Source organism: Engystomops pustulosus, chromosome 2, assembly GCF_040894005.1.
Source record: "Engystomops pustulosus chromosome 2, aEngPut4.maternal, whole genome shotgun sequence".
NCBI lineage: Eukaryota > Metazoa > Chordata > Amphibia > Anura > Leptodactylidae > Engystomops > Engystomops pustulosus.
Window position 1 is genome coordinate 168,447,607 of NC_092412.1, and position 26,566 is coordinate 168,474,172.

The following is a 26,566-nucleotide window of genomic DNA, read 5'->3' on the forward strand; positions in this document are numbered from 1 at the left end:
TTTATTAACCCATCTGGGCCCGGGGCTTTACCTTTTTTTAATTTATTTATCACTGTCATGACCTCTTTTAACGTAAAATCACCCACCAGAGACTCCGATTGTTCTGGGCTTAACCTTGGGAGGGATAATGGGTCTAAAAATGAATTAATAAGTTGGATGTCTGGTTTTTTCACCTCACCTTGTTCCTCTAAGTTATATAGCCTAGAATAGAAGATACGAAAGGTTGCTATTATTTTTTGTGGGTCATAAGTAATTCTCCCCTCGTGGTCGAAGATCTTTTCTGTTTTTTTAGTTATTATTCCCTTTTTAAGCTTGTTTGAAAGGGCTTTTGTTCGATTGCAGCTTAATTCAAATTTATTAAGTTTTTCTCTCCTTAATGCCTCCCTATATTCTTTTAGCGACAATTTTTATTTGTTCTCTTAGGTTAGCAATTATGTCTTCTATATCTTTATCTGGTTTTAATTTATGCCATAATAAACTTATATACTCACCCTCTGGTGGCCCCGATGTGCAGCGCTGCTCACCCGATGTCCGCGCGGCTCGTCTTCTGTTTTCCCGGGCTCCTCTTCTGTGCTGTGATTGTGCTGTGTGCCGCCATTGTTCTCCCTCGGGCGGTGCCTAGTATGATGTCAGAAGCGGCGCGTCATACTACGCGCCAGCCGCCCGGGAGAGATCAATGGCGGCGCCCAGCACAATGAGACAGAAAAGGAGCCGGGAAGCCAGAAGACGAGCCGTGCGGACATGGGGGGGGGGGGGGGCAGCGCTGCACATCGGGGCCACCGGAGGGTGAGTATATAAATTTATAATTTTTTTTTTTAATTCGGGGCAGGCTGTATCCTACTGGGGGCAAGCTGTATCCTACTGGGGGCTGGCTGTATACTACTGGGGGCAAGCTGTATACTACTGGGGACTGGCTGTATATTATAGGGGGCTGGCTATATACTGGGGGGTCTGCGACCAATGTATTTCCCACCCTCGGCTTAAACTCGAGTCAATAGGTTTTCCCAGTTTTTGGTGGTAAAATTAGGGGTTTCGGCTTATACTCGGGTCGGCTTATACTCGAGTATATACGGTAATAAAATATTAAACGTTCAAATCGCCTCCCTTTCCCTAGAACTGATATAAAATATAATAAACAGTATAAATACAAATACACAAATACATTAGGTATCGGCGCGTCCCACAATGCCCGATCTATCAAAATATAAAAGCGGTTATTGCCGGCTATGACCTCCGAGACGGGAAATCACACCCAAATGTCAGAAATGTGACTTTTACACCTTTTTACATGACATAAAAAAATCAAAATGTTGGACAGTCCTCAAAATGGTAGCAATGAAAACATTGGCTCATTGTGCAAAAAATTACACCACCCACAGCTCTGTACACCAAAGTATGAAAAAGTTATTAGCGTCAGAAGATGGCAAAAAAATTTTTTTTCCTTTTTCTTACACATTTGTTTAATTTTTGAAAATGTATTAAAACGCCATAAAACCTGTATAAATTTGGAATCACAACGATCGTACTGAACCAAGAATAAAGTAGAGGTGTTATTTGGAGCGAAGAGTGAAAGTCGTAAAAACTGAGCCCACAAGAGCGTGGCGCACATGTGGGTTTTTTAAAATTTTTCCACATTTGGAATTTTTTTCCTGCTTCCCAGTATAATAAATAACATCACAGGAATAATAAATAAAATCACAGGAAAGAAAAATTTGTTACGCACAAAATAAGCCCTCACACAGCTCTGTACACGGAAAAATGAAAAAGTTTTTTCTCATTTCAGGATTTTTTTAAGGTGGAGAGCTAGAAATGAGCTAAAAAAAAACCCTACGTCCTTAAGGGGTTAATATTTGATCTTGCGTTAAATAAATGCTTACATTATATGCCACCTTTATAACCCAGGTTAAATTATCCATAACGAGAACTCTCACATCTCTGACCTGTTAATATTTTACAATTAGAACAACCGTGTGCTTGACTACAATGTAGACCATGCAGATCTTTCTGAATCACTGTAAGAATAAGCCATACTGCTGATACTTAACTAGTGAATGGGCACTTAGGTGGGAATCGGAACTTTCTGACAGATGAATAATAAGCTGGGGACTCAATGAAAGGTTCTCATAGTAACTACCCTCACTACTGCCTTACCAGCCCTATATGTGGCCACGTCATAAGGAAGGAGTGTCTACTACTGCAGATAACTTGTATACAGAGTGGGCTTTTCTAATGAGGTGGACAGAACCTTCATTTTAAAAAATTCTCACACTGCCACTATGCCGTAAAGGGGTATACCCATTTGGGCATTCACATTTAAATAAATTCATTTTCCATATGTAAACATTTCTTCAATTGGATGTTATTAGAAAAAAAATGTTTCTTCACATTTTGGCAGCGGTGGCCAGACATTCGCTATTGAGCCCTACCTGACCACCTGGACCAAGCATTCATTACGACAGGATGGCTGTGATACATACAGTAACTCCCAGACGTTTCATATACAAAAACCTTTTGTTTCTTTGTGCAATCACTCCAGCAGAGGTGGCCGTATCCAAGGACACAGTCTTGTTTCTAAGGGACAACATGACTACATTTATGAGAAATTATCTTCAATAATCTTTTCAAGCTTATATAATATATGACCTCCCCTGAAAATAAGACCTAGCGACAATCATTGCTACAGCTTCCTCCACATTATACATTAGTATTAGTAGTTCATTTATATACTGCAAGAGGTTGTGACAATATATAAAAGCACTACAAACAGCTACCTGGACAAGAAGTCCTCTTTTAAAAAATGTACTATTGCATTATTTGGGCCAATGATTGTAAAAGAAATGAAATCACAAGAAATTCGGCATGAAATTCAGGTTTTATTAAAGTAGAGTTAGGATGAGGTTCTAGAAGGTGATGATACAACTGTCTTAAAATACCGGAATAAATAAATGTACAATAGATTCTTTGAATTTAGAGTTTGGCTGGTTATACTGATGTATTTGATGGCATGACTACAGTATTTTAATGTTGATTATTTTGTTCAACAATAACTTAAAATTTTTGTAAATCGAAAAAATAAGACTTCCCCAAAGAAGAAAACCCAGTACCTCTTTAAATGCAAATATTAATACACTGTCTTGTTTTCAGGGAAACAAGGTAGCTAGTAAAAGAAAGCGCAAGATTAGGTAAGGGAACTTGGCAGGGGGCAGGTGGACTCGAAAATGCTGGTAAAGCCAGGCTAGATAGTGGCTTATAGTATCATGGTTAAGTAAGATCTTTAGAGACAGATGTGCAATTTTACTATGCTGCATATTAAGGATATTAGAGCATTTACGATAAAAAATATATGGTTTTATCAAATGGAAAGATAAAGTTGCAAATGGACCATCTAGAAATTTCAATAAAACTGATGCTTAGGTTATTGTAGTTACTTAACTTTTAATATTTCGAAAACTATTTTTGTACAATACATACTAAAATTACTATATAAAAAAAAAACATTGTGGCTTATTTTCTAAGGGTCCCCGACCACACTTTCGTCGGATTTTCCGTCATTTTCGGGGATTGCACAGCTGTGACAGGAATTTAACAGGGGATTGTGTTGCACGCGATCGGATTTTGGCACAGCTGCGTCAACTTTCATGCATCAGAAATCGGGGGGGGGGGGACCAATCTGACTGATTCGGACTGAGCGCAGGATTTAACATTCAAAAGTGTGTAACTTGCATGCACCGTGAAGAAGAAGGTGAACTCCATCAGACCTGAACGGGGAAGAGACACATGTAGGATATCGGGCGCACGATCTTGGTGAATCGTGGCAGAGTGCATTAAAAACGTACAATGCACTTTCGGTGGACTCTTCCAGATGGGTAAGTAAATGTGCCCCATTGTGTATATCGCAACATTTGCGCTAGGCCCATGCATCAAAAATACTCTTGTGGTGGAGTATGTGTGTTTCTAATAGTAGAGAAAGAAAAACGGGTTGTCCAGCATCCAGGCAATGAGTGGCATGTGAATTAATTAAAACTTCCACTTTTATTGAATATTCTTTAAAATCATAAAGACGTCTAAAACATAATTAAACTGACGCGTTTCGGACTAACATCAGTCCTTAGCCGTAGCCTAGTGATACGTTCAAGCACAGAGTATTTAAGTACAAGGTGGGTGGACCAGAAATGATAGATGTCACATGACTAGACAGTGGAGGTATGTTAAACACATATATAAGTGCAGTATTAGATTAATAGATATACATCAAATCGTTTCTGTAGTTCAACCCAGCCGGGAATCGTGTTTTGAGAGTTAATATCCAGTATGCCTCTCGAGAGCGTAATGCTTTGGTCCAGTCTCCTCCCCTTTATGGTTTAAACACTTTCTCTATGGGAGTGACTTGTAAGTACACAGTGTTGCCTTCATGTTGTTCATTGAAATGTTTGGAGATACCTGATATGTTTGCTTTGATTTGACTGTTATGTTTATTGGCAGCCGCAATGTGTTCTGCAATTCTTTTTATCAGTTTTCTGCTTGTGCATCCAACATATTGTTGGTGGCACTGTGTGCAACTGGCTAAATATACAACATGATCGCTCTCACAATTTAAATGCAATTTAATAGGATATGTTTTGGATGTGGTAAAGGAAGTAAAATGTGTACTTTTGGGTATTTTATGACATAAATTGCAGCGAGCGCCGCCACATTTGAAACTTCCTGTATATTTTAGCCATGTTTTTTGTGTAGTATCAGTAGATGAAAATGTGTTTGGGGACAGGATCTAGGTGCATTTCTTGATACGAATCTCACTCCTTTATCCAGAATATGGGACAACTTGTCGTCTTGATACAGAATGGGTATATGTTTTTTGACTATTTTGATTACTTGATTGTATTGTTTACTGTACATAGTGCTGAAAGTAACTGATTCATTGTCTTTTATCTTGTCTTTTTTTATGTCGTTGTTTTTGCCCAAATAATGCATTCTGGGTTGGGTATTGATCGCTGTTGCTATTCTATTTTTGTGATTTTTGTTGTACCCCCTATCCTGTAGACGCTTTGAGATTAATTTGGTTGCTTGTTTGTATGAGTTGTCGTCTGAACAATTTCTTTTAGCTCTTATGTACTCACCCTTGGGAAGATTTTGTTTAACATGTGGGGGATGACTGCTGGATGCGTGTAATAAAGTATTACCCGATATGGGCTTTCTATAGAGATCTGTGTGAATGCATTCTTTAGCCTGATCTCCTATTAGCATGATGTCTAGAAAGGAAATGCTGGTTGAGGAATGGGAGAATGTAAATTTGAGATTTAATGTATTGGTATTGAGGTACTGAATGAAATCGGATATGTTTTCTGGAGGACCTGTCCATATGAGTATGCAGTCATCTATATAGCGGCCATACCATATGATTTGAGATGAAAAAGGATTATTTACATCATACACATATTGTTCCTCAAACCACGACATATATAAATTGGCCAGTGTAGGGGAGAATTTTGCTCCCATCGGGCAGCCTTGCTTTTGAAAGAAAAATGTATCATTAAAGCAGAAAAAATTGTTGCGTAGCAAAAAAGCAAGAACATCTAAAATATAGTTAATTAGATCCATGGAAAAGTTGCTGTAATTTCTGAGATGATGTTCAGTGGCTAAAATGGCTAATTCATGTGGAATGCACGTATACAATGCAACCACGTCGCAGGTTATCCATGAATAGTTTTCTTTCCATTTCATAGTGTCCACAGCTCGTAACACTTCGAATGTGTCCTTAATATATCCTGGCATGCGCTTGACAAATGGCTGCAGTATGTTATCCAGCCATGCTGCGATTTTTTTCGGTTGTGGAGCCCACTCCAGAAATTATGGGCCTTAATGGTGGAGGAAATATGTTTTTCTGAGTTTTTGGTAAAAAAACTCCACTGTCTAGTCATGTGACATCTATCATGTGATGCAACGTCACATTTCTGGTCCACCCACCTTGTGCTTAAATACTCTGTGCTTGAACGTATCACTAGGCTACGACTAAGGACTGATGTTAGTCCGAAACGCGTCAGTTTGATTATGTTTTAGATGTCTTTATGATTTTAAAGAATATTCAATAAAAGTGGAATTTTAATTAATTCACAAGCCACTCTCATTGCCTGGATGCTGGACAACCCGTTTTTCTTTCTCTGAAGTTATTGCTGGTCCCCGCACAGCACGTCCGAGCAACGGCCTTACAGCACAGCGGACATCTTAAAGGGGTGAGCTGAAGAATTATTTTCTCTTTTGTTTCTAATAGTAGTTAACTTTTATGTTGGATGTACAGTTGATCTTGTATAGAAAAAATGTAATGATCCAAAATAAGTAGTAAATTATTTTCAGAGTCTGTTATTTTCATAAAGGTCCACCCTTAATAAGGATAAGAACCAGCTTAAAATTCAGTGTTCCGCGGAGTCTGACTGAGGGATCAACAAATTTAAAATACACAGCCAATATAAATTGTACTTGTGCCATTGTTAACCTATAAACTACGCTTGTACCTTTGCTGTTTCACACTTGTACGTGCCTACCTCTTGATGTTGTTTGATGTTGTTTAACTTACCACCGGTGTCCCGGAGAAGTGGTGTTGTATAGCGTCTTGGGTTACTCTCATATGTATGATGTGGATTTCTTCTGTGTGCATGTTCACATTAGAGTGCCGGAGCACCACAAGTGCAAGAGCAGCGAGTGGTAATGTATCCCAGACTTTCGCTCCTTTTGCTGCAATCTAGTGGGTTTGATAGGTACTTTGTTTGTCAGTGTGGGTAATAGCGTAGTAATTGTATAGCAGTTTTCGCAGACAAGTCTCAAATATTCTTATAGCTTTGGAACGTCTAATCTCAGCTTCTACTAGAAGTGTTTCAAAGGCTCAGCCTTCTTCCCCTGTAGCATTGTTCAGCTGTTTAATCCCTCATTTATATGTTCATTATAAAATCTGGACTGTATTCAGTAAATAATAAACCTTGCGGTGGACCAAACAAACCCAAAATGTACCTAGGATGACATTTATTTAGAAACATATAGAGACATATAAAAACATCTCTTTAAAAAACCTCAATATTATGTTGCAATATGTTGCAATTCGAGATGAGCGAATCGATTCTAACTTCGGTTTATTTTTGCCTCCTTTATTACCAAAATGGGCGCAAGTACAACTTGTTACATGGGGCAGAGAACTCTGGGAAGGAGAAAGGAACAAACTTGATCACATGTGCAGACCTGTAAGCCTATCAGTGACCGGCAGGCTTATGTGAGACTATAAAAGAGCCAGCAATTTTCTAATCTCGGCACTTCACACTGTATGTGCTGCCTGTAGCGTCCAGCTGCTTCTACTGTACTGTGCTGTTGTGATTTTTGCTCCAAGGCTGTCGGTTTTTGGGGATCTGTATACCCCAAATAGCAGTTCTTTTTTTGTTGCTGAAGTAAATAGGAAGAAATCCACATACTTTCTGTACTGATTTTTGCTGCAATCCCAGGTTGCCAGTTTTGGGGGATCTGTATAACGCAAATTCCAATACTTTTTGTTGCTAAAGTTCAGAGCAAGATTTACGTGTCAAATCCACGTACTTTATAGAGTGATTTTCACTCCAATTACAGGTTGTCCGTTGTGGGGTATCTGTATAACGCAAATGCCAATACTTTTTTTCTTACTAAAGTTGAGAGCAACAAATAAGTGTCAAATCCACATAGTTGATTAACCACTATGTCAGACAGAAAGGTGACAGGGGGAGCAGGCAGAGATTGCAGCACAGTAAGGGGACGTCACGGCAGAGGTGCCAGAACTGCCATTGTCATCTAGCGGCAGTGTTGATCAACAACCTAAAGGTTGTTGAGTGGTTGGCTAGGTCACTTAATGTCATATTTGAGGAATTAACAACCCCAGCCAAGAGTCTGTGGGTTAGTCAGATACAACAATTAGTTGGCATGGCCCAAGCAAGGTCTGCAGCCCTCACCTGTCCTCAACCAGCCTCTATCCTGTTCATTTCCTTTAGCCAGGGGAGGAATTGCTCCGCGTCATGCGGAGCAATGTGTGGCGTTCTCCGCAAAAACTAAAAATCGGAACCATGCTGAAAGATAATGGGAGGAACATGGTGTCCACGCTGCACCGAGGAGGGATGGCCCATGCGCCCTGCATGGCACATTTGTTTAATCTGTGGGCTCCTGCTGCTGCTGAAGCCACCTCCACACTATCATTGTGCCACTTTGTTGCCTACCATGTTGCCACGACCTCCACACCTCTGACCTCATGCTGGTGCCACCTTTGCAGTTCTTTTTTGGCAAAGACCTGATATTTTCAGGAAAACTGTAATGTATTATAGATGTGGCGTCTCTAATCTTCAAATTTTAAATGTCAAATTTCAACTTCTAATTCATTTCAAACTTTGCCATTGTGCCACTCTGCGGTCTACTCAAGCTGCTGCCAACTGACCGCTTTCTCCCTGGAACTGCGATTTTCATAATGCTGTTTTCACCCTCCATCGCTCTATGTTGTTGCAACTATGTTTAGTTTCCACCTTTATTTCATCTGTCAGAAGGAATGAAAAGCCTCAGGATTGATAACCAAAAGCAGGAGTGCATACAGAACACAGAGGACATGTAAATATCCCATTTACTGGTCTCTGTTTTGGATCCACTGATGATGGACTATTTACCGATTGAAAGCGGACACTGACGGACGAAATGAAGGGAAAAATGATCAGTGATGTCAATGCAGAATTACTGCTGACACCCTTACCACTCTTTTGGGGGGTTTCTACATGTATCAGGGTTTAACAGAGCAGGTTCTGTCGTAATCTATGGAATCATCTGATGTCAGTATAAAAAGAGTGTGCTCTTTGATGTTATAGTAGGATCTTGGCCCCCAGCTCAGTCCTTTCGAGTGTAGTGAATCTAAGAGCGGCACCTGGTGTTCACCAGAGCCCACCGCAAAGCGGGTTGGACTTGCTGCGGCAGGATACCACCAGGTCGTTCCCAAGTGCGACTAGCCCGCGGTGGCAGCCGAGGGCGAGGTACCTTAGCGGATGACAATCACGTAGTCAGGTCCAGGCACAGGGTCAGGGCAGGCGGCAGAGATGCAACAGCAAGTCCAAGTCCGGGGTCCAGCAACAGGAGGTCCAGGCAGGTGGGAACGGGAACACAGGTACACAAAACACAGCAACACGGAGGAACTTGGGTAACACGGCAACACAGGACTCAGGAGCACAGGAACGCAGGAATACATAGGAACGCAGGAATACACAGGAACACTCCCTTGGAAGCTTTCTCTAAGGCACAAAGATCCGGCAGGGAATGATGGGAGTAATAGGGTTAAATACAAAACAGGAAGTGACCAGCGCCAATCACCTGCGCGCTGGCCCTTTAAATCTGGAGACACTGCCGCACGTGGGACCGGGCGGGAGCCAGGAGAGGTGAGTGCATGGGAGCGGGACCGGGGCAGCGGAGAGAGGCACGGGGGTGCACCCGCGATCCGTGGTATGGATCGCAGTAGTGCCCGTGACAATGTGGAGTAGGTAATTTATTTTGTTTAATCTTTATTGTCAAGTCTAAGAATTCTATCTTTTTTTTTTTAACTCAATTGTTATTGAATTTTCAATTTTACAGTAACATGAGGTTACATTCATAATGATCTGTCATGACATCATTTCACTTTAACACAATATTACATAAGTTTATTATTACACATCTATAGTGAAACTGTATAAAACTCATAAGGAGTTCCATTTGTACAGTAACATGAGTTTACAGCCATAATGTTCTGTCATGACAACATTTCAGATTATTGCATGGGGTTGATTACTCCACATCTATTGTGAAATCATATAAACTTTTGCACAGTAATAGCATTAACTTAGTAACTACAGTCTTCACGAGTATAGAAAGGATCTCTACTTTTCTTTGTTGAGTTTTATTCCCACGAAGAGTGTGTGGTGGTAGAAATTTTACATCTTTGTGATACATTGGATATGGGCATGAATGACCACTTCTCATCTTTAAATATAATCAGACAAACCTTTATTGAAAGGTGATAGTGATGGATATGACAATCACGCATCCCATGTTACTTGGAAGTTGGGCAGAGATTGGTTCCGTAAGGCTACTAGGTGTTCGAAGGTGCAGTGTTCAGCTAATTCGTCTATGAGAGAAGTGACTAAGGGTGCGTTTGGAGTTTCCTATCCCTTGGCTATGAGTAGTTTTGCTGTTAAAATAATATGTCCCACAAAACATCTTAATTTTTTAGGTATCATATGTATGTCTACTCCTAGTACTGCTAATTGTGAATTTAATGGTATATCATACTTTGCTACTGTGGAACACATCTGAAATACTTCCTTACAGAATGTAGACAAAATTGGGCAACCCCAAAAGACCTGAAGTAGAGAGCCCCTCCCACCACATCCCCTCCAGCATTGATTGGAAGATCCTGGGTATATCTTGGAGATTCTGTTTGGTGTCAAATACCATCTGTTTAAGATCTTAAGGTGAACCTCTAACAAATTAGCATTTATAGTTGCTTTCTTAACCCAATAAAATGCTACTTTCCAATGTTTTTGCGTTATGTCTGATTCTATTTCTCTCTGCCACTTAAAATGTGATGGTAGTTCCCCTTGGCATAAGTTGTATATGTATGTAGTGCTCCTTTCTTTCACCCCTTCCGAGTGTGTTATGAGCTCATATAATGGAGTTGGGATTTGAGTTCTATGTATTCCTTTCTTCCCAAAGCAATGAGCCACTTGTGAGAACAGATACATATCTCTATTGGTTAGTTAAAATTTTTGAGCTGCCTCCTGAAATGACATTAGCTGGTCCTGTACATATAGGTCTTGTACGCTTTTAATTCCTTGCTGAGCCCAATTTTCCAACGAGACCCCAGGGATTATATATTCTAGAGTTTGAATAGGGATTCAAAGGATTTTGCTAGGAAATGATTTTGGGAGAGTGTCTAATAGTGACCTGTATGTATCTAAAGTTACCTTTATTGTTGAAGATTGTGTATCCGAGAGCTTTACTGAGCCAAAGCATGTTTGTGCTATAAATAGATTATGTAGGGATTTACCCTCTGATAGTTTCATAGTTTCATTTGTAGGCCAACTAGAATAATTGGATAATATATGCTCCATCTTCTAATTTGCTGACTAACTATAGCCCTATAATAGTTTGCTAGGTTAGGGACCCCCATACCCCCTCTCTCTTTTGTAGCTGATAGTGTTTTTGCTGATTTTGCGGAAAGGACCCCAAGGAATTTTCAAGGAATTGAAATTTGAAATTCTAATCAAATTGGTCTCTCTTTCACGTTTGAAATTCATCAGGAGACAATTTCCTTTTTGGACTTATCGATCAGAAAAACGCTATCTGGTAGACTTACTACAAATATTTATAGAAAAACTACTGCTACTAACTCCTTGCTTGAGTGGAACAGCTGGCATCCAAGGCCTCTAAGGAAGGGGATCCCAAAGGGTCAGTACCTTCGTGTTGGGAGGAACTGCTCTGACATGGCCCAATATCTATCTGCGGCATCCGACTTAAGATCGAGGTTTCAGGAAAGAGGGTATCCGGATGAGGTCCTTAAGGAAGCACATCATCATGCTATTGAGAGCAATAGGGACACTCTCCTCTCTCCGAAAACGAGAAGTAATGAGGTGACTGAAACACGGATCATAGGGACATATGATTCCCATTACAGGCAAGTGAGGGATATAGCAGCTCATTGGAGGATTCTGAAACTGGACCCAGATGTGGGGGACCAAATTGGGGAATACCCGCAGGTCACATACAGGTCAGAATATTAGGGATAAATTGGTACATAGCCATCTGACACCAGTTACACAGGAAACATGGCTCCCAAAACCCCCTCCAGGGACGCATAAATGCGGCTCCTGTAAGGCATGCAGGTCTATTACAGTGGGTAGATCAGTGACAAGCAGTAATTAATCATTAGATTAATGTGAATAAATCCCAGAAGTTGGGCATTTACTGCCCTCAAAGCTTGAGAGAAAGTAATAGTAAATAAATGTCTCGCCAAACTCTTGTAACACTCTCTGAGTTTCTCTTAATGACTTGGGTAGCGAGGACAGCGTTAATATAACATCATCAGCAAATAATCCTAGTTTGTGTTGCTTCAGCCCGGCTGATATACCACAGATATTAGTGCTGGTGCGAATATATTCCACCAGGGGCTCCATGACCATTATAAAGATAAGTGGGGAAAGGGGACACCCCTAGTGGATTCCATTTGTGATGTTGAACAAGTTTGAGCTATAGCCGTTTGCTAGCACCCTCGCCGTTGGACAAGAATATAAAGCCTGAATAGCTTTGTAGATAGGTCCCTGAAATCTGAATTTAGATAGTATAGAGAATGCATATCCCCAATGGATCCTGTCGATCCAAAGTTAGAAGCAGAGAAGGCGTCCGCGAGGCCTCCATCACAGACATCAGATCTATTATTCTTCTAGTTCCGCCTGGCGCCTGCCTCCCCTTCGTAAACCCCACTTGATCGTTGTGGATTAATTTGGGGAGGATATCTAATAGCCTGCAGGCGATTATTTTAGCATATAGTTTGGCATCACTGTTCAATAATGATATTGGTCTAAAATTCGGTGGGGAAGTTGGTTCTTTCCCTGGTTTGGGGAGGGTTGTGATTGTGGCCTCTAACATTCCTTTATATCTGATGTAGAGGGGTTATTTAGTCTTTCGAAATGTGCAGCTGTTAAGGTGGGAAGAGTTAGTTTAGACAAAAATTTGTTTATCTTCTCTTGAGAAGTCTGAATAGTGTTGTGCTCCTGTCCCAGATTATATAGGGACCCATAAAAATCCCTGAAAGGTTTGGCTATTTTAAGTGGATGTGTTTCCTTTGTTGCTATATATGGATTCGAGTTGCTATATAAGATTGGGATTTTATTTTTGATCTTTTTAGGCTTGCCCTTCTTCGCCGCAAGTTTACTGGGTTTATTGTATGATGTATTATATGAAGCCTTAATTGAAGATATAGTTTTGTCGTATTCCGATTATAGAGCTTCTCTCAATGCCTGTCTGGTCTGTCAGTTGCATGTGTGTATTGGTTGCTTTAGAATTTTGTGCTTCTCTTTCTAGCTGTTTGACTTTGTGGACTAACTCTGATACTGCCTTCTCCTTTTTCCTACTGTGTTGTATCTCCATTTGCATTAGCGTCCCTCTTACCGCTACTTTGTGCGATTGCCATAGATTGAATAAATCCACTTCTAGCTCCACATTGTGGAGAAAGTACAATAAATTACCAATATCCAGAGGTCCGTTTGTAACTAGGGGTTGTATGTAAGTCGAGTGTTCTTAAGTAGGGGACCGCCTGTATATAAGTTTACATTTTTCTTGAATTTATTCTATTTAAATTGTTTGATGCATATATATGTGTGGGTAGTCTCTGTGTGTGAATTGTGGCACGTTTTCCTCCATAAAATGTGTCTCTTGGAGACTTATTGGGGCAGATTTACTTACCCGGCCCATTCGCGATCCAGCGGCGCGTTCCATTATGTTAGCTTTGGCTTTTTTAGCATCTTTCCAAATAGCCACCCTTTTAAAGGGTAAATTAAGCCCCTTTACATTAAGGCTCATTATGTTCATCTCCATATCTCCTTTATGTAGCAAGAGCTATAAGCTCCACCCTCTCTCTCTATGGTATTATAATTATAACTGCTGACTCGTGAAGGCATGTTTCTTACAACTTTAAAGCATAGTAAAATTAACTTAGAAAACAGTGTGGTGAAGGCCGGGAACAATGAATCCTGGTACCTCCACCGAACTATCTGAACACTAACTTCAGAAATAGCCAAAAAGGATATGAGTAACAGTGCAGGTAAGATCGTTGCCGGCATCAAATTTGGGGGGTAACAGTCCACCTGGTATTATTTCTTGGCCTAACAGTTGTACATAGCAGTTAAATATCACTTATTTATGTTACTTGCCAGTCCTTTGCGATTTCCAAGTTGATCTATGATGCTTATGGACAAGCACCAACGATTGAAGCAGTTGAGTCCCCTCTTCTGGCTTCGTTAGCACATGGGTTGTTCCGTCCCTTCTAATGATCAGCTTCATAGGAAAGCCCCACTTATAAAGTATTTCATGTTTCCTTAGTGTGGAGATTAGAGGTAAACACTTTTTCCTGGTCTGTCTTTTTATCCTTTTAATTTTATCCTGTTTTATACTGTTTGCTTTTATGTATGTTTGTTTTTTAATCATCATTGTAGCTATTAAGCATTGTGCCTATTTTCATATTTTATTGTTGTTTAATAAGTTTATCCTTGTGTTCTATATGTTCCCATAACTCTGGAGAGGTGAATTACGGCTAAGCCGTGTTACCTTGTGTGTGTCTTTGTGCTAGCTGTAGCTTATAGATAATTTGCAAGGTTCCCTGGAGTAAGTGGATCCCATGCTTTGACTCTGTTGTGGGGGGATAAATACAATGTAAAATTTTGTCAGAATATATATCTAACATTCTTCAACCTTATGTAAAACAAACCCCAAGTTTTATTAAAGATACTACTGACAGCGAGTTAGGAAGGTATCAAATGGGAACAAAATTGGCTACATAATACGTGACATCATTGTATACCATAGTTGAACAATGATTGTCAGCAGTAGACCTTTTTCTATCTTCAAATTCGGATATACTTAGTGATCAATCTATATTCATCAGAAAAGCTATTGTCACGAGTGGTCCCCCGACCCATATCGCAGGTCGTGGTCTCACCGTGCCCCTCTGCCCTCGCCAACACATCGCCTGTGCAACTTACCAGTCCCAGCTCCTGCTCAGTCTTCATCAGGCATGAGCACGTGTACCCGACTCCTAGGGCGCACGCAAGTGCCCCGGCTTCAAAAGAGAATTAAAGGACCAGCGCACCGGCTACGGCTATCTATGCCCGTCATATCCCTGCACATAGAACTCATGCCGTCTCAATTTGTCACACAGAAATCCAAGATGGCATTTATCCTCAACCTCCTTTCCAGGAAGGCCCTGGCCTGGGCCACCCCTCTTTGGGACAGAGACGACCCGGTCACGGTCTCATTGCATTTCTGCCGGAGCTCTGGTCTGTGCTCCAAGAGCCTGTACGGGCCTCCTCTGTTGAGACTGCATTGTTGAACCTGTGCCAAAGCGACTTATCGGTAGGAGAATATGCTGTCTAGTTCCGTACCCTGGCCTTGGAACGTTCCTGGAACAATACAACACTGTCCGCAACTTTCAGAAAAGGTCTTTCTGCTCAAGTAAACGGCGCTTTGGCCGCTCATGACCTGCTGTCTACACTGAGTGGTCTCTTCTCTTTAGCCACTCGGATTGACGTGCGGTTTAGGGAACATACCGAGGAGTTACATCAAGAGCAACACCTGGTCCGTCCACGACGTTTACCTCGCATGGCTCCTGCTTTCCAAATGCTGCTCCAGCCTCTGGTCGAACCGTCTGCAGAGGAGCCTATGCAGGTGGACAGAACTAGACTTTCCTCCCAAGAACGTACTCGAAGACGACAGGGAAACCTCTGCCATTATTGTGCCAGTCCTGAGTATTTCTTGACATTGGCACCGGCACACAGATCCAAGTCTCTCCTCTCTTGGATTCCAGTTTTGCAGGGAACTTTGTGAATGCCGCTTTGGTCTCCCGGGATCATATCCCCATGGTTTGCCTTGAGAAGCCTTTGGTCATCTCCTCTGTCAGTGGCCAAATCCTCTCTGACCTGGTTCAGTACTGCACCAAGCCTCTGTCCTTGCATGTCGGTGTGCTGCACATGGAGATGCTGGGGCACATTTACTTACCTGGTCCAGTCGCGATCCAGTGGCGGGTTCTCCGGCGCTGATTCGGGTCCGGCCGGGATTCACTAAGGTCCGTGCGCCGATATTGACAGTCTTCGTGGAGCCAAGATCTTCTCCAAATTGGATCTTCGATGGGCCTACAACCTCATTCATATACGTCAGGGAGATGACTTTTAATACACTTGATGGACACTTCAAATACCTGTGATGCTGTCTTCCAGGAATTCATTAATGACATCTTTAGAGACTTGCTTTATGTCTGTGTTGTGGTCTATCTGTGCGACATTTTGGTATTCTCTCCGACAGAGGTCTCCTAATGGGTCCTACCAAGCTGTCTGCAGTTCTTCAGTGGCCCCGTCCTGTATGACTACGAGCTATACAGCGGTTTCTGGGCTTCACAAATTACTACTGGCAGTTCATCCCGCACTTCTCCTTTCTGGTGTCTCCTATTGTGGTGCTCACCAAGAAAGGCTCTGGTGGTGCTCTGGCCTTCAGCAGCTGAGGAGGCCTTCACAAACTTAGTCTACGTTTGCTTCAGCTCCAGTTCTTGTATGTCCCGACACAGTGAAGCCTTTCTACATGTAAAGGGATGCCCGTGCGGTGCTCACGCAGAAGGGTACAGCAAGGCAGTATATGGGGATTTTCCTCCTCATTCATTACAATATAAATCGCAAATTGTAATGAATAGGTTAAAACCAGACAGTCTTCTGAAGACCTGATGCTGTTGTGGTAACAGATTGCCACTCCCCGATGATGTCACAGGGAGCGATAATATTCAACAAAATGTCGGCGCCTGATCGCAGGTGTTTCTTGTAAGAGTTTGCTGCAGTATGCAGTGAAGACTTACCGGGTATGGAGAGGGCTCTGCCCTTAAGTGGTTAAGTCAGTGATGGGCAACCTTTTGAGCTTGGCGTGTCAAAATTCGCCAAAAAAACGAGCATAACTCGGGTGGTGTGTCACCTCTAGAAAAAAAACTATGGTATTCCCGTAATTGTATCGACCCATGGAATAAAGATCACAGGATTTTTAGGCTATACGATGAACACCAAAAAAGAAAAAGTAAAAAATCCAGTACAGAATTAATGCTTTTCTACTCCTGCCCTAAAAAATAGTTCCTACATTTTCAACAATAGGAGATACCAACCCCAAAATGGTAACACTGAAAAAAGCATCTCATCCCACAAAATAAATGCCATCACATGGCCCCAATAACGCAAAAGCAAAAATGTTATAGCCTACAGAAGGGGCCAATGAGGAAACTAAAATCCTGGCAGCTGCAGGGCACTCCTTCCCTTCTGCACCTCGCTGTGCGCCCCATAAAACAAGTCACGGCCACATGTGGGGGGTCTCTGTACTCAGAAGAAATTATAGAATAAATTGTATGGTGGGTTTTCTCTTTATCTATTGGAAATGTGTAAATTTTAGCTTAAATGAACGTATAAAGGCACAATTTGACACCCCTAAAGCAGTGCACATTAACCCCCTCTAATGCCCTTAGTCAGAGACAGGTCTGGCAGTGCTCAATTCCTCAATTGAGAATCCTCCCCAACAAATAACAAAAAAGCAGTGTTTTAACTAGTTCTAAGGACATTTGTGTCCCCAAAGCAGTGTACATCACATCACAGCACAGCACAGCCTGGTAGAGAACTCAGTAAATTAACTTACACAGGCTCCAACAACACCTCGGGCCTCCGTTAATCCTTGTTTGCAGATGTTCCCGCGCAGGCACAGCACAGGTCGCCGGGGCTGCTCTGTCTCCACGCTCTGACGTCAGTGCGCGGCCTCCGCAGAGCAGGATGGCGAAACGAGCAGGCTGTATCATCGAACGCCCACCCGTCCAGTCAACTGCCCGCAGACACTGGCGACCAGCCACCGGCAGCCACGGCCAGTCCGCCCCTGCAATTTTTCTCCGGCGGCCTCGTGTCAGCGAAAATGACAACACGTGTTAGTGCTGACACGCGTGTCATAGGTTCGCCATCACTGGGTTAAGTGATGATATTGCAACATAATATTGAGGTTTTCTAAAGAGATGTTTTTATATGTCTCTATATGTTTCTAAGTAAATGTTTTCATCCTAGGATAAATTTTAGGTTCGTTTAGTCCACCTCAAGATTTATTATTTACCAAATCCGGTCCAGATTTTATAATGCACCACATATAATTGAGAAATTCAATAGCTGACCAATTCATGCTACTGAGGAAGAAGGCGAAGCCTTTCAAACACGTCTAGCAGTAGCGAACGGTTGATCCAAAGCTATAAAAATATTTCTGCTAAAAATGCTATACAACTTACTACGCCATTACCCACACTGACAAACAAAGTACCTTTCAAACCCACTTGATTGCCGCAGAAGGAGCAAAAGTCTGTCCACTCTTGGACTTATGGTGCACCGGCACTCTAATGTGCGTATGCGCACATAAGAAATCCATTTATGTGAGTAACCCAAGACACTATACAACACCACTTCCACAGGAAGCAGGAGGTAAGTTAAACAAAATCAAGACATGTTGTGAAACAGCACAAGCAGGTACAAGTGTAGTTTATAACACTGGTTATTATCCTTATAAATGGTGGACCTTTATGAAAATAACAGAATTTTGCAAAGATAAAATAAGATAAGATAAGATAATCCTTTATTAGTCCCATAGTGGGGAAATTCACAGCGTTACAGCAGCAGAGAGGGTACAGAGAGTGAAGTACAAAGTACAAAATATGACAACAATAATATTAGGGATAAATGAACAAAAAGAAAAGGGGGATAAAAAAAATAATAATCTACTACCGTATATGCTCGAGTATAAGCTGTCCCGAGTTTAAGCCGAGACCCCTAATTTTACCACTAAAAACTGGGAAAACCTATTGACTCGAGTAAAAGCCAAGAGTGGCTAATGCATTGGTCACAGTCTCCCAGCATATAGCCAGCCCACCCCCTGTAGTATATAGCCAGCCCGCCCCAGTAGTATATAGCCAGCCCGCCCCAGTAGTATATAGCCAGCCAGCCCCCAGTAGTGTATAGCCAGCCAGCCCCCAGTAGTGTATAGTCGGCCATCCCTAGTAGTGTATAGCCGGCCAGCCCCCAGTAGTGTATAGCCGACCGGCCCCCACTAGTGTATAGCCAGTCCCCACTAGTGTATAGCCGAACGGCCCCCAGTAGTATATAGCCAGCCGGCCCCCAGTAGTATATAGCCGGCGAGTATGTATTTTTGATGTGCTTGTCAACCTGCGGGCTGGCTTGCTGTAAACTACATGGGGCTGGCTGGTTGTATACTACATGGGGTTGCCTGGCTGTATACTACTGGGGGCTGGCTATATACTACTGGGGGCTGGCCGGCTATATACTACTGGGGGCTTGCCGGCTATATACTACTGGGGGCTGGCCAGCCCCCAGTAGTATATAGCCGGCCAGCCCCCAGTAGTATATAGCCAACCCCCAGTAGTATACTGGCCAGCCGGCGGGCACTACGACGTCGTCATCAGCGGTGACACTGCCGCATCATACGATGCACTTAATGGCAGATTGCATGGAATTGTCTCTGCCGGCTAATACAACAGAGCCAGGAGCCACGCCGGGGATCGGAAGCCGCGACGAGCATCAGGACGCGGTGGTGAGTGAGTAAGTAAGTTTATTTTTTTATTGACTTGTGTATAAGCCGAAGTGAGTATATATGGTACTTATTTTGGATCATTACATTTTTTCTATATAATATCAACTGTAAATCCAACTTACATCCAACTTAAAAGCTGACTACTATTAGAAATATCAGCCACAAGAATATTTTTGATGCTTGGGCCGAGCATAAATGTTGTGATATACACTATGTTTTAATATATTGTATTTTAGTATGTATTGTACAAAAATAACTTTTAATATTCTAAAAAACTAGTTTCCAGATGGTGAATTTGCAACTTTATCTTTCCATTGCTAACAAATGCACTGTATGGTTTATTTATAGGGGGAAAAGGGGAAAAAACGATCACTGAAAAAACTGGTCTATTTTGAAGGAGTCTTCTCAAGTGGGTGGTGTTCTGGAGAGGTTTTACTGTGTATGCATCCCAAAGTATGGCTGCAAATTGATTTAATACTATGACTGCAAAGTCTTAGCGTTATTACAAAGCAAGTTTTGTTAAAAAGTACTTAATACAGCTCCTCCTTCCCAAATGAGATGTTTCCGTGTTACATCATTTTTATAATGTAAATTTGGCTTTATTTTAGGAATTTTACAGTTAGAAGATGGTGGCTCTGAAACCGAAAGTCTGTATGAAATAGAGGGAATCAACAAATTGATCTCCTTTTTGTAAGTGAAATGTATTATTAGACAAATAAAGCAATTCAAAATGGTACAAACAGATGTACACAAGCTCATAATAAAAATATGTTAACTGTTTTTTTAGTCGTCAGTGGCGTCAGTGGCATCGCCTGCTCCGGCGAAAAAGCCGTGCTCTTGTGAAGTCTAGATTCTTCTATTGGCTTGTTATCATTATCATACTTCTAAACACTGTTACCATTGCAACTGAACATCACAATCAACCTGAATCACTAACAAAAGCCCAAGGTAAGTGACACATATTCTCTAGTTTTTGCTTATACTTGCATTCTTTTGGCTTTAATTTATGTTTCCACTGTGAAAGAAATTGCCAATTAAAGAGGACTGGACATTTTATTATTGTTGCAGCACAGTTTTTGTTCCTAATTTTTGAAAGGTAAATCTATTATATTTTTGGAATGTTTTATGAATTTGTACATCCTAATGGCAACATTTAATAGTAATAGTAATACTCAGTAACCAATACTGTGCACATTGATGCATTTAAAAAGCAATCAGAGAAACTTAGAAGCAATCTACTTTGCTTAACCCCTTAATGACCGCCCTATCTGCTTTTTACTGCGGTTATTAAGGGTACTTCTTCTGACGCAACGCCTTTCTATGGCGGAGCGTCAGAAGAAGATTTAGAGACATCGGGTCAGCCTGGTGCCGGTGTCGGGCTGTGATATCACAGCCCAGACCTGGCACTAACACCTTCCGATCTCAGGTGTTTAACCCCTTACAAAGCCGTGGTCAAGCATGACCGCGGTGTGTAAGTGTCCCCACTGCGGATCGTACCCTCCCCCCCATCTGATCAATTCCGCTGCAGCCCCGTGGTCCGGCGATTGCCAAGAGGTTGCCTGCTCCTTTGCACGCCGGGTTCTGCCTCCTGGCTGTATGTAACTGTAAGTGTAACTCACTTACACTGTACACTACAATACACGAGTATTGCAGTGTAAAGGCTTGAACAAGCGATCGGATGAACGCTTGTTCAAGCCAAAAGGTGGAAAATGTAAAAAAGTAGGAAACAAAAATGATTAAGTCATTTTATAATAATATTTAAATAAATAAAATAAAATTCCCATAATCTCCCCAGTTGCAAATAAAGTATATAAAACACAAAAAAGTACATATTTGGTATCACTGCATCCGTATTAATTTGTAAAATAAATAAGAATCAATATTGAACCTGCTAGTGAACGATGTAAAAAATAACATGAAAAACTTCCCTTAATAAACAATTTTTCATCAAACACCATCACAAAAAATATTCTAAAAAGTGATAAAAAAAGATTACCTTCCCTTAATATGATACGACTGAAAAGAACAGCTCTCAACCAGATCTGACAACAAAAAAATACAGAAGTTATGGCCCTAAAAAGATGTCGATAGTAAAAAAAAATGTGATTTCCTCCAATATTGGTTTTGCTCAGTAAAACTGAGCTAAGATAAGAAAACCTATATAAATAAGGTATCACCGTAATCGTAATGAACCAGAGAATAAAGATAAAAAAATATTTTTACATTACGATGAGCGGGGGGAAAAAGTGCTAAAAATCCAAAATAAAAATTGATGATTTTGTTTGTGTCACCCTTAAATTTAAATTTATAGCTTGTACAATGTGACAATACAAATCTGCTGTGAATAGCGCTTTCATTCTATGCCCGGCCGTGCGTCTATACAGCAGTTTACCACCACATATGGGGTATCAGTACACTCAGGAGAAATTGGGCATCAAATGTTGCAGAGTGATTCATCATTTAATTTATTATGAAACTGTCAGTTTTGGCCTAAATTAATTTATTTTCCAAAAAAATTCAAAAGTTTCTTAATCGCAGGTCCATATTGTTTAAGCCCATGTGAAACACTTAAAAGGTTAATAGACTTAATACATTGAGGGGTGAAGCTTCTATAGTGGGGTAATTTACTATTATTTAGGCCTTTCAAAGCCACTTGGAAGCTGAGCTGTCCCTCAAAATGAGTTTTGGGATTTTTCATGAAAAAGTTCTGCGCCTCATAACATCCTAGAAAAATGACAGGATGCATAAAATATCATCTCAACAGAAAGCAGACATTCCGTAGATGTTAATTATCAAGCTTTTTGGGTAGTTTTACCTCCTGTCTGGAAAGCAGAACATTTCACACTTGGAAAATGAAGAATTTTTATGAACTTTTGCCAAATTTTCACTTCTGGTCTTTAAGCTGAAAACTAGTGTTGGCGATAAGGGGTTAAATTATGTATGAAACTCATAATAAACTCTGCCTTAAACTTCAACAAGCATGTCAGGAGTGCTGATGGAAGACTCTCCCTAATGCCACACATTTCTTGCTGTGTCAGAGAGAAGCTTTCTTTCAGCCCACAAAATCAAAAATGTTAACACTTTTAAAAAACATTTATAAGGGGATACTGTTGGCACTAGCTATAATTTTTTTCCCCAAACCTTTTTTTTTCAGTGGACCATTATGAAAAGTAGTTGTGTACCCCTGCTGTAGCTCAATTCTAAAATTGTCATTGGGCACTAGTATAGGATGATTAGGTTCTATTGTTTTAGCCCTAAGTTTTATTTTTAAATTGTTTTTTTTTTTACCTTTCAGACATTGCGAACCAGGTACTACTTGCATTGTTCACAATGGAAATGATCTTGAAAATCTATGCACTTGGATTCCAGTCATATTTTATGTCTCTCTTCAATCGGTTTGACTGCTTTGTGGTATGCACTGGACTTCTTGAAATATTGCTGGTTGCAAGCAATGTCATGTCTCCACTTGGGATATCGGTTTTGAGGTGTATACGATTACTTCGAATATTTAAGATTACACGGTAAGCATGGCATGGGTCACTTGACCTGGTCATAGGGACAGGAGAAAGCTTCAGAAAAGTGCTTGGATATCTTATTTTAATAAATAACATTGATGCTTATTTAATTATATAAAATTGTATAATTTTGACCTTTGTCCCTTGCCTTCCTAGGTAGCCTTTATAATATTATGCAAACTGTTTTACTACATCTAATTATATTATATAGTAACAAGTAGCAAAAACAGGTACATACTCACAAAATGGACGTGCAAGGGAGGGGGGTGGAAGCAGAATGCCCAAAAGAGGCAACAGCCGTTTCGCACTCTGCGCTTTTTACAGCCTCTGTATATTGTGACTAAAACAATGGGGACGCTTATATGCCTGTATTAGCTGTTGCACACACCTGTAATGTCAATTATGCCTACACAATAATCGGTCAAAGCATATGTCACTCAGGGCACGTTAGCCCAATAAAATGTGCAATAACAGAAACAACCTCCTGTTGGCTGACTCACCCGGCATGGCGTTGCTCCACCTGCTGGGCTGATGACTGCCTCCTATTGTGAGCAGAGCCGTTCAATAAAGCAAGGTTTGATCCCCAGATTCAACAGGGGGGCACTATTGACCTATTTCGTAAGCAGGTAATGAAAGAGGTAGATGCACTCATCTACAAAAAAGAAACATTTAATATGACAAAAAATGAATATCAGGCAATAGAGAGGTTAAAAAACGAGGAGTGGTGGTGAAACCCGCCGATTAAGGGGGAAACGTTGTAATTATGAATAGTAAGCACAATAAGTCTGAAGCCCAGAGGTTGCTAGGAGATACAAAGACATATGAGAGGTTAACTGGGGACCCCTGCATTTTTACGGCAGGTTACCCAAATTTTTCCGTTTTGCAACGATAAAAAAAATAGTGTATATTCCCATATATTCATCATATATTATTTTTCTTATATTCCATGATATATATTGATAAGGGCCTTATTAATAACTTACAGCATATACTCGTTTATACACGAGTCAATACAGCCAGCCCAGCAGGCTGGGATTGCTGTATACTACTGGGGGCAGGCTGGACTGGCTGTATACTACAGGAGGCAGGCTGGGCTTGCTGTATACTACTGCGGGCAGGCAGGGCTGGCTGTATACTGCTGGGGGCAGGCTGAGCAGGTTATATACTACCCTGTAGGGGGCTGGCTGGCTGTATACTACAGTGTACTGGCTGTATACTACAGGGGGCAGGCTAGCTATATACTACTGGGGGCTTGCTGGCTATATCCCGGGGGGGTCTGTGATCAATGCATTTTCCACCCTCGGCTTATACTCGATTCAAAGGTTTTCTCAGTATATACTCGAGTATATACGGTAATTAAATGCTGAAAACCCAAATCAGCATGGCAAAGTAGACAAATTCAAGTGGTGTACTTACACTTAAGAGAACAGAACACCTAGCATTTTAGTGATATGCAAGGAGTCCCTTCTCCCTATATACAGCCATGGCCAAAAGTTTTGAGAATGATACAAATGTTAATTTTTACAAAGTCTACTGCATCAGGTTTTATAATGGCAATTTGCATATACTCCAGAATGTTTTAAAGAGTGATCAGCTTCACAGCAATTAATTGCAAAGTCAGTATTTTTTCCCCAAAAACACATTTCAACTTCATTGCAGGCCTGCCTTAGAAGGAGCAGCTAGCATCGTTTCAATAATTGCTCCATTAACACAGGTGTGGGTGTTGATTAGGACAGAGCTAGAGATCAATCTGTCTGTTTCTCCGTGATGCTGTCCTGTGTGCTGTGTTCCCGTACCCCTCTGCTTGGACCTCCTGTTGCTGACCCCGGATTGGACTCTGATGTTGCATCTCTGCCGCCTGCCCTGACCCTGTGCCTGGATTTTGACCTCAAGATTGACTGCCGCCACTGCAGACAAGTCACGCTTGAGGAACGACCTGGTGGTACCACGCCGCAGCTTGTCTAACCCGCTTTGCGGCGGGCTCTGGTGAAAACCGGGTACCACTTAGACTCCGGTCCCAGGTAGTTGCTTGTGTCATCATCTGCAGAGGTCCACAGGATCCACAACCGTCAAGCCTGACATTATCTCTAAAGAAACGTGCAGTCATCATTGCACTGCACAAAACTGGCCTAATAGGGAAGAGTATTGCAGCTAGAAAGATTGCACCTCAGTCAACAATCTATCGCATCATCAAGGAATTCAAGGAGAGAGGTTCCATTGTTGCCAAAAAGGCTCCAGGGCACCCAAGAAGGACCAGCAAGCGCCAGGACCGTCTCTTAAAAGTGTTTCAGCTTTGGGATCGGTCTACCAGCAGTGCAGAGCTTGTTCAGGAGTGGCAGCAGGCAGGCGTGAGTGCATCTGCACCCACTGTGAGGCAGAGACTCTTGGAGCAAGGCCTGGTGTCAAGGAGGGCAGAAAAGAAGCCACTTCTCTCCAGAAAATACATCAGGGACAGACTGATATTCTGCAAAAGGTACAAGGAGTGGACTGCTGAGGACTGGTCCTTTTCTCTGATGAATCCCCTTTGCGATTGTTTGGAACATCTGGAAAACCGCTTGTTCGAAGAAGACAAGGTGAGTGATACCACCAGTCTTGTCTCATGCCAACTGTAAAGCATCCTGCAACCATTCATGTGTGGGGTTGCTTCTCAGCCAAGGGAATCGGCTATCTCACTGTCTTGCCTAAAAACGCATCCATGAATAAAGAATGGTACCAGAATGTCCTCCAAGAACAACTTCCACAGGACCTCGGATGGCAGGAACAGAGGACCTCGGATGGCACTGGATTACAGGACCGGCACGGGAACACCAGGACCGCCACGGGAACACCAGGACCGCCACGGAAACACCAGGACCGCCACGGGAACATCAGGACCGCCACGGGAACACCAGGACCGCCACGGAAACCAAAGGAACATGGAAACCACAGGAACACGGAGGCATCTAGAAACGATCAGGGCTTTCTCTTCAGTAACAGGACATGAAGATCCGGAAGGGGATGCTGGGAGTAGCCAGGCTAAATAGCAGAGCCAGGAATGCCAGCGCCAATAAGGAGGACGCTGGCCCTTTAAATTCTTGAAGAGTCAGGCGTGCGGAAATGTTGGGTAGTAATGGGGACAGACGGTGTGCCAAAAGTTTGGCCCATACCTTTAGGATATTTAAGAGTGAAATGGGTCGATAGTTTTTTGTTTGCTCGGGGTCTCTACCCTCTTTGTGCAATATAGTGATATACACTGTTCGGGATCTTATGATCTTTAAACTGTGTTTCCTGTAACAGTATTACCTCTGTCTTCAATCGGAGAAAGAAGGAGGAAGATCTCTGGTGCTGCCACGCTTCTTCTCTTTTGTAGATTTTCATGGTGCTACCTTTTTCCACCGGTGGGGTGGGGTGGGGGGCGATTTTGAACGAAGTGGAGGAAAATCTGTGTCAGCCGAGACAGGTAGCCAAGATGGTTTAGCGATCTCTGTCTCCATCCTTTCTCCAGGTCCCTCGGGTGCTTGATGATGATGGGTTGGTTCCCTTTAGCAAATTGCAGACCAAATGGAAATAGCCACTTGTATGGTAGTTGGAGTTCTCGCAGTTTAGGCAATAGCAGTTTTAGGATACGCCGCTAGGTCTTGGTACAGAGCCAGTCAGGGTGCTCTCTTGCTTTATAGAGAATAGCT

At 41.8% G+C, this 26,566-nt stretch overlaps 1 protein-coding gene across 2 annotated transcripts in view; it reads left to right on the top strand.

Moving 5' to 3' along the window:
* The window catches only part of CACNA1S (calcium voltage-gated channel subunit alpha1 S), an 817,957-nt gene that overhangs the window by 154,418 nt on the left and 636,973 nt on the right, over positions 1-26,566 (top strand). For both annotated transcript variants that reach the window (XM_072137243.1, XM_072137244.1), the window contains exons 10-12: positions 19,995-20,076; positions 20,174-20,334; positions 22,682-22,907. In XM_072137243.1, coding sequence (XP_071993344.1) covers positions 19,995-20,076; positions 20,174-20,334; positions 22,682-22,907 — 469 coding nt within the window. The remainder of the gene's footprint in view (positions 1-19,994; positions 20,077-20,173; positions 20,335-22,681; positions 22,908-26,566) is intronic.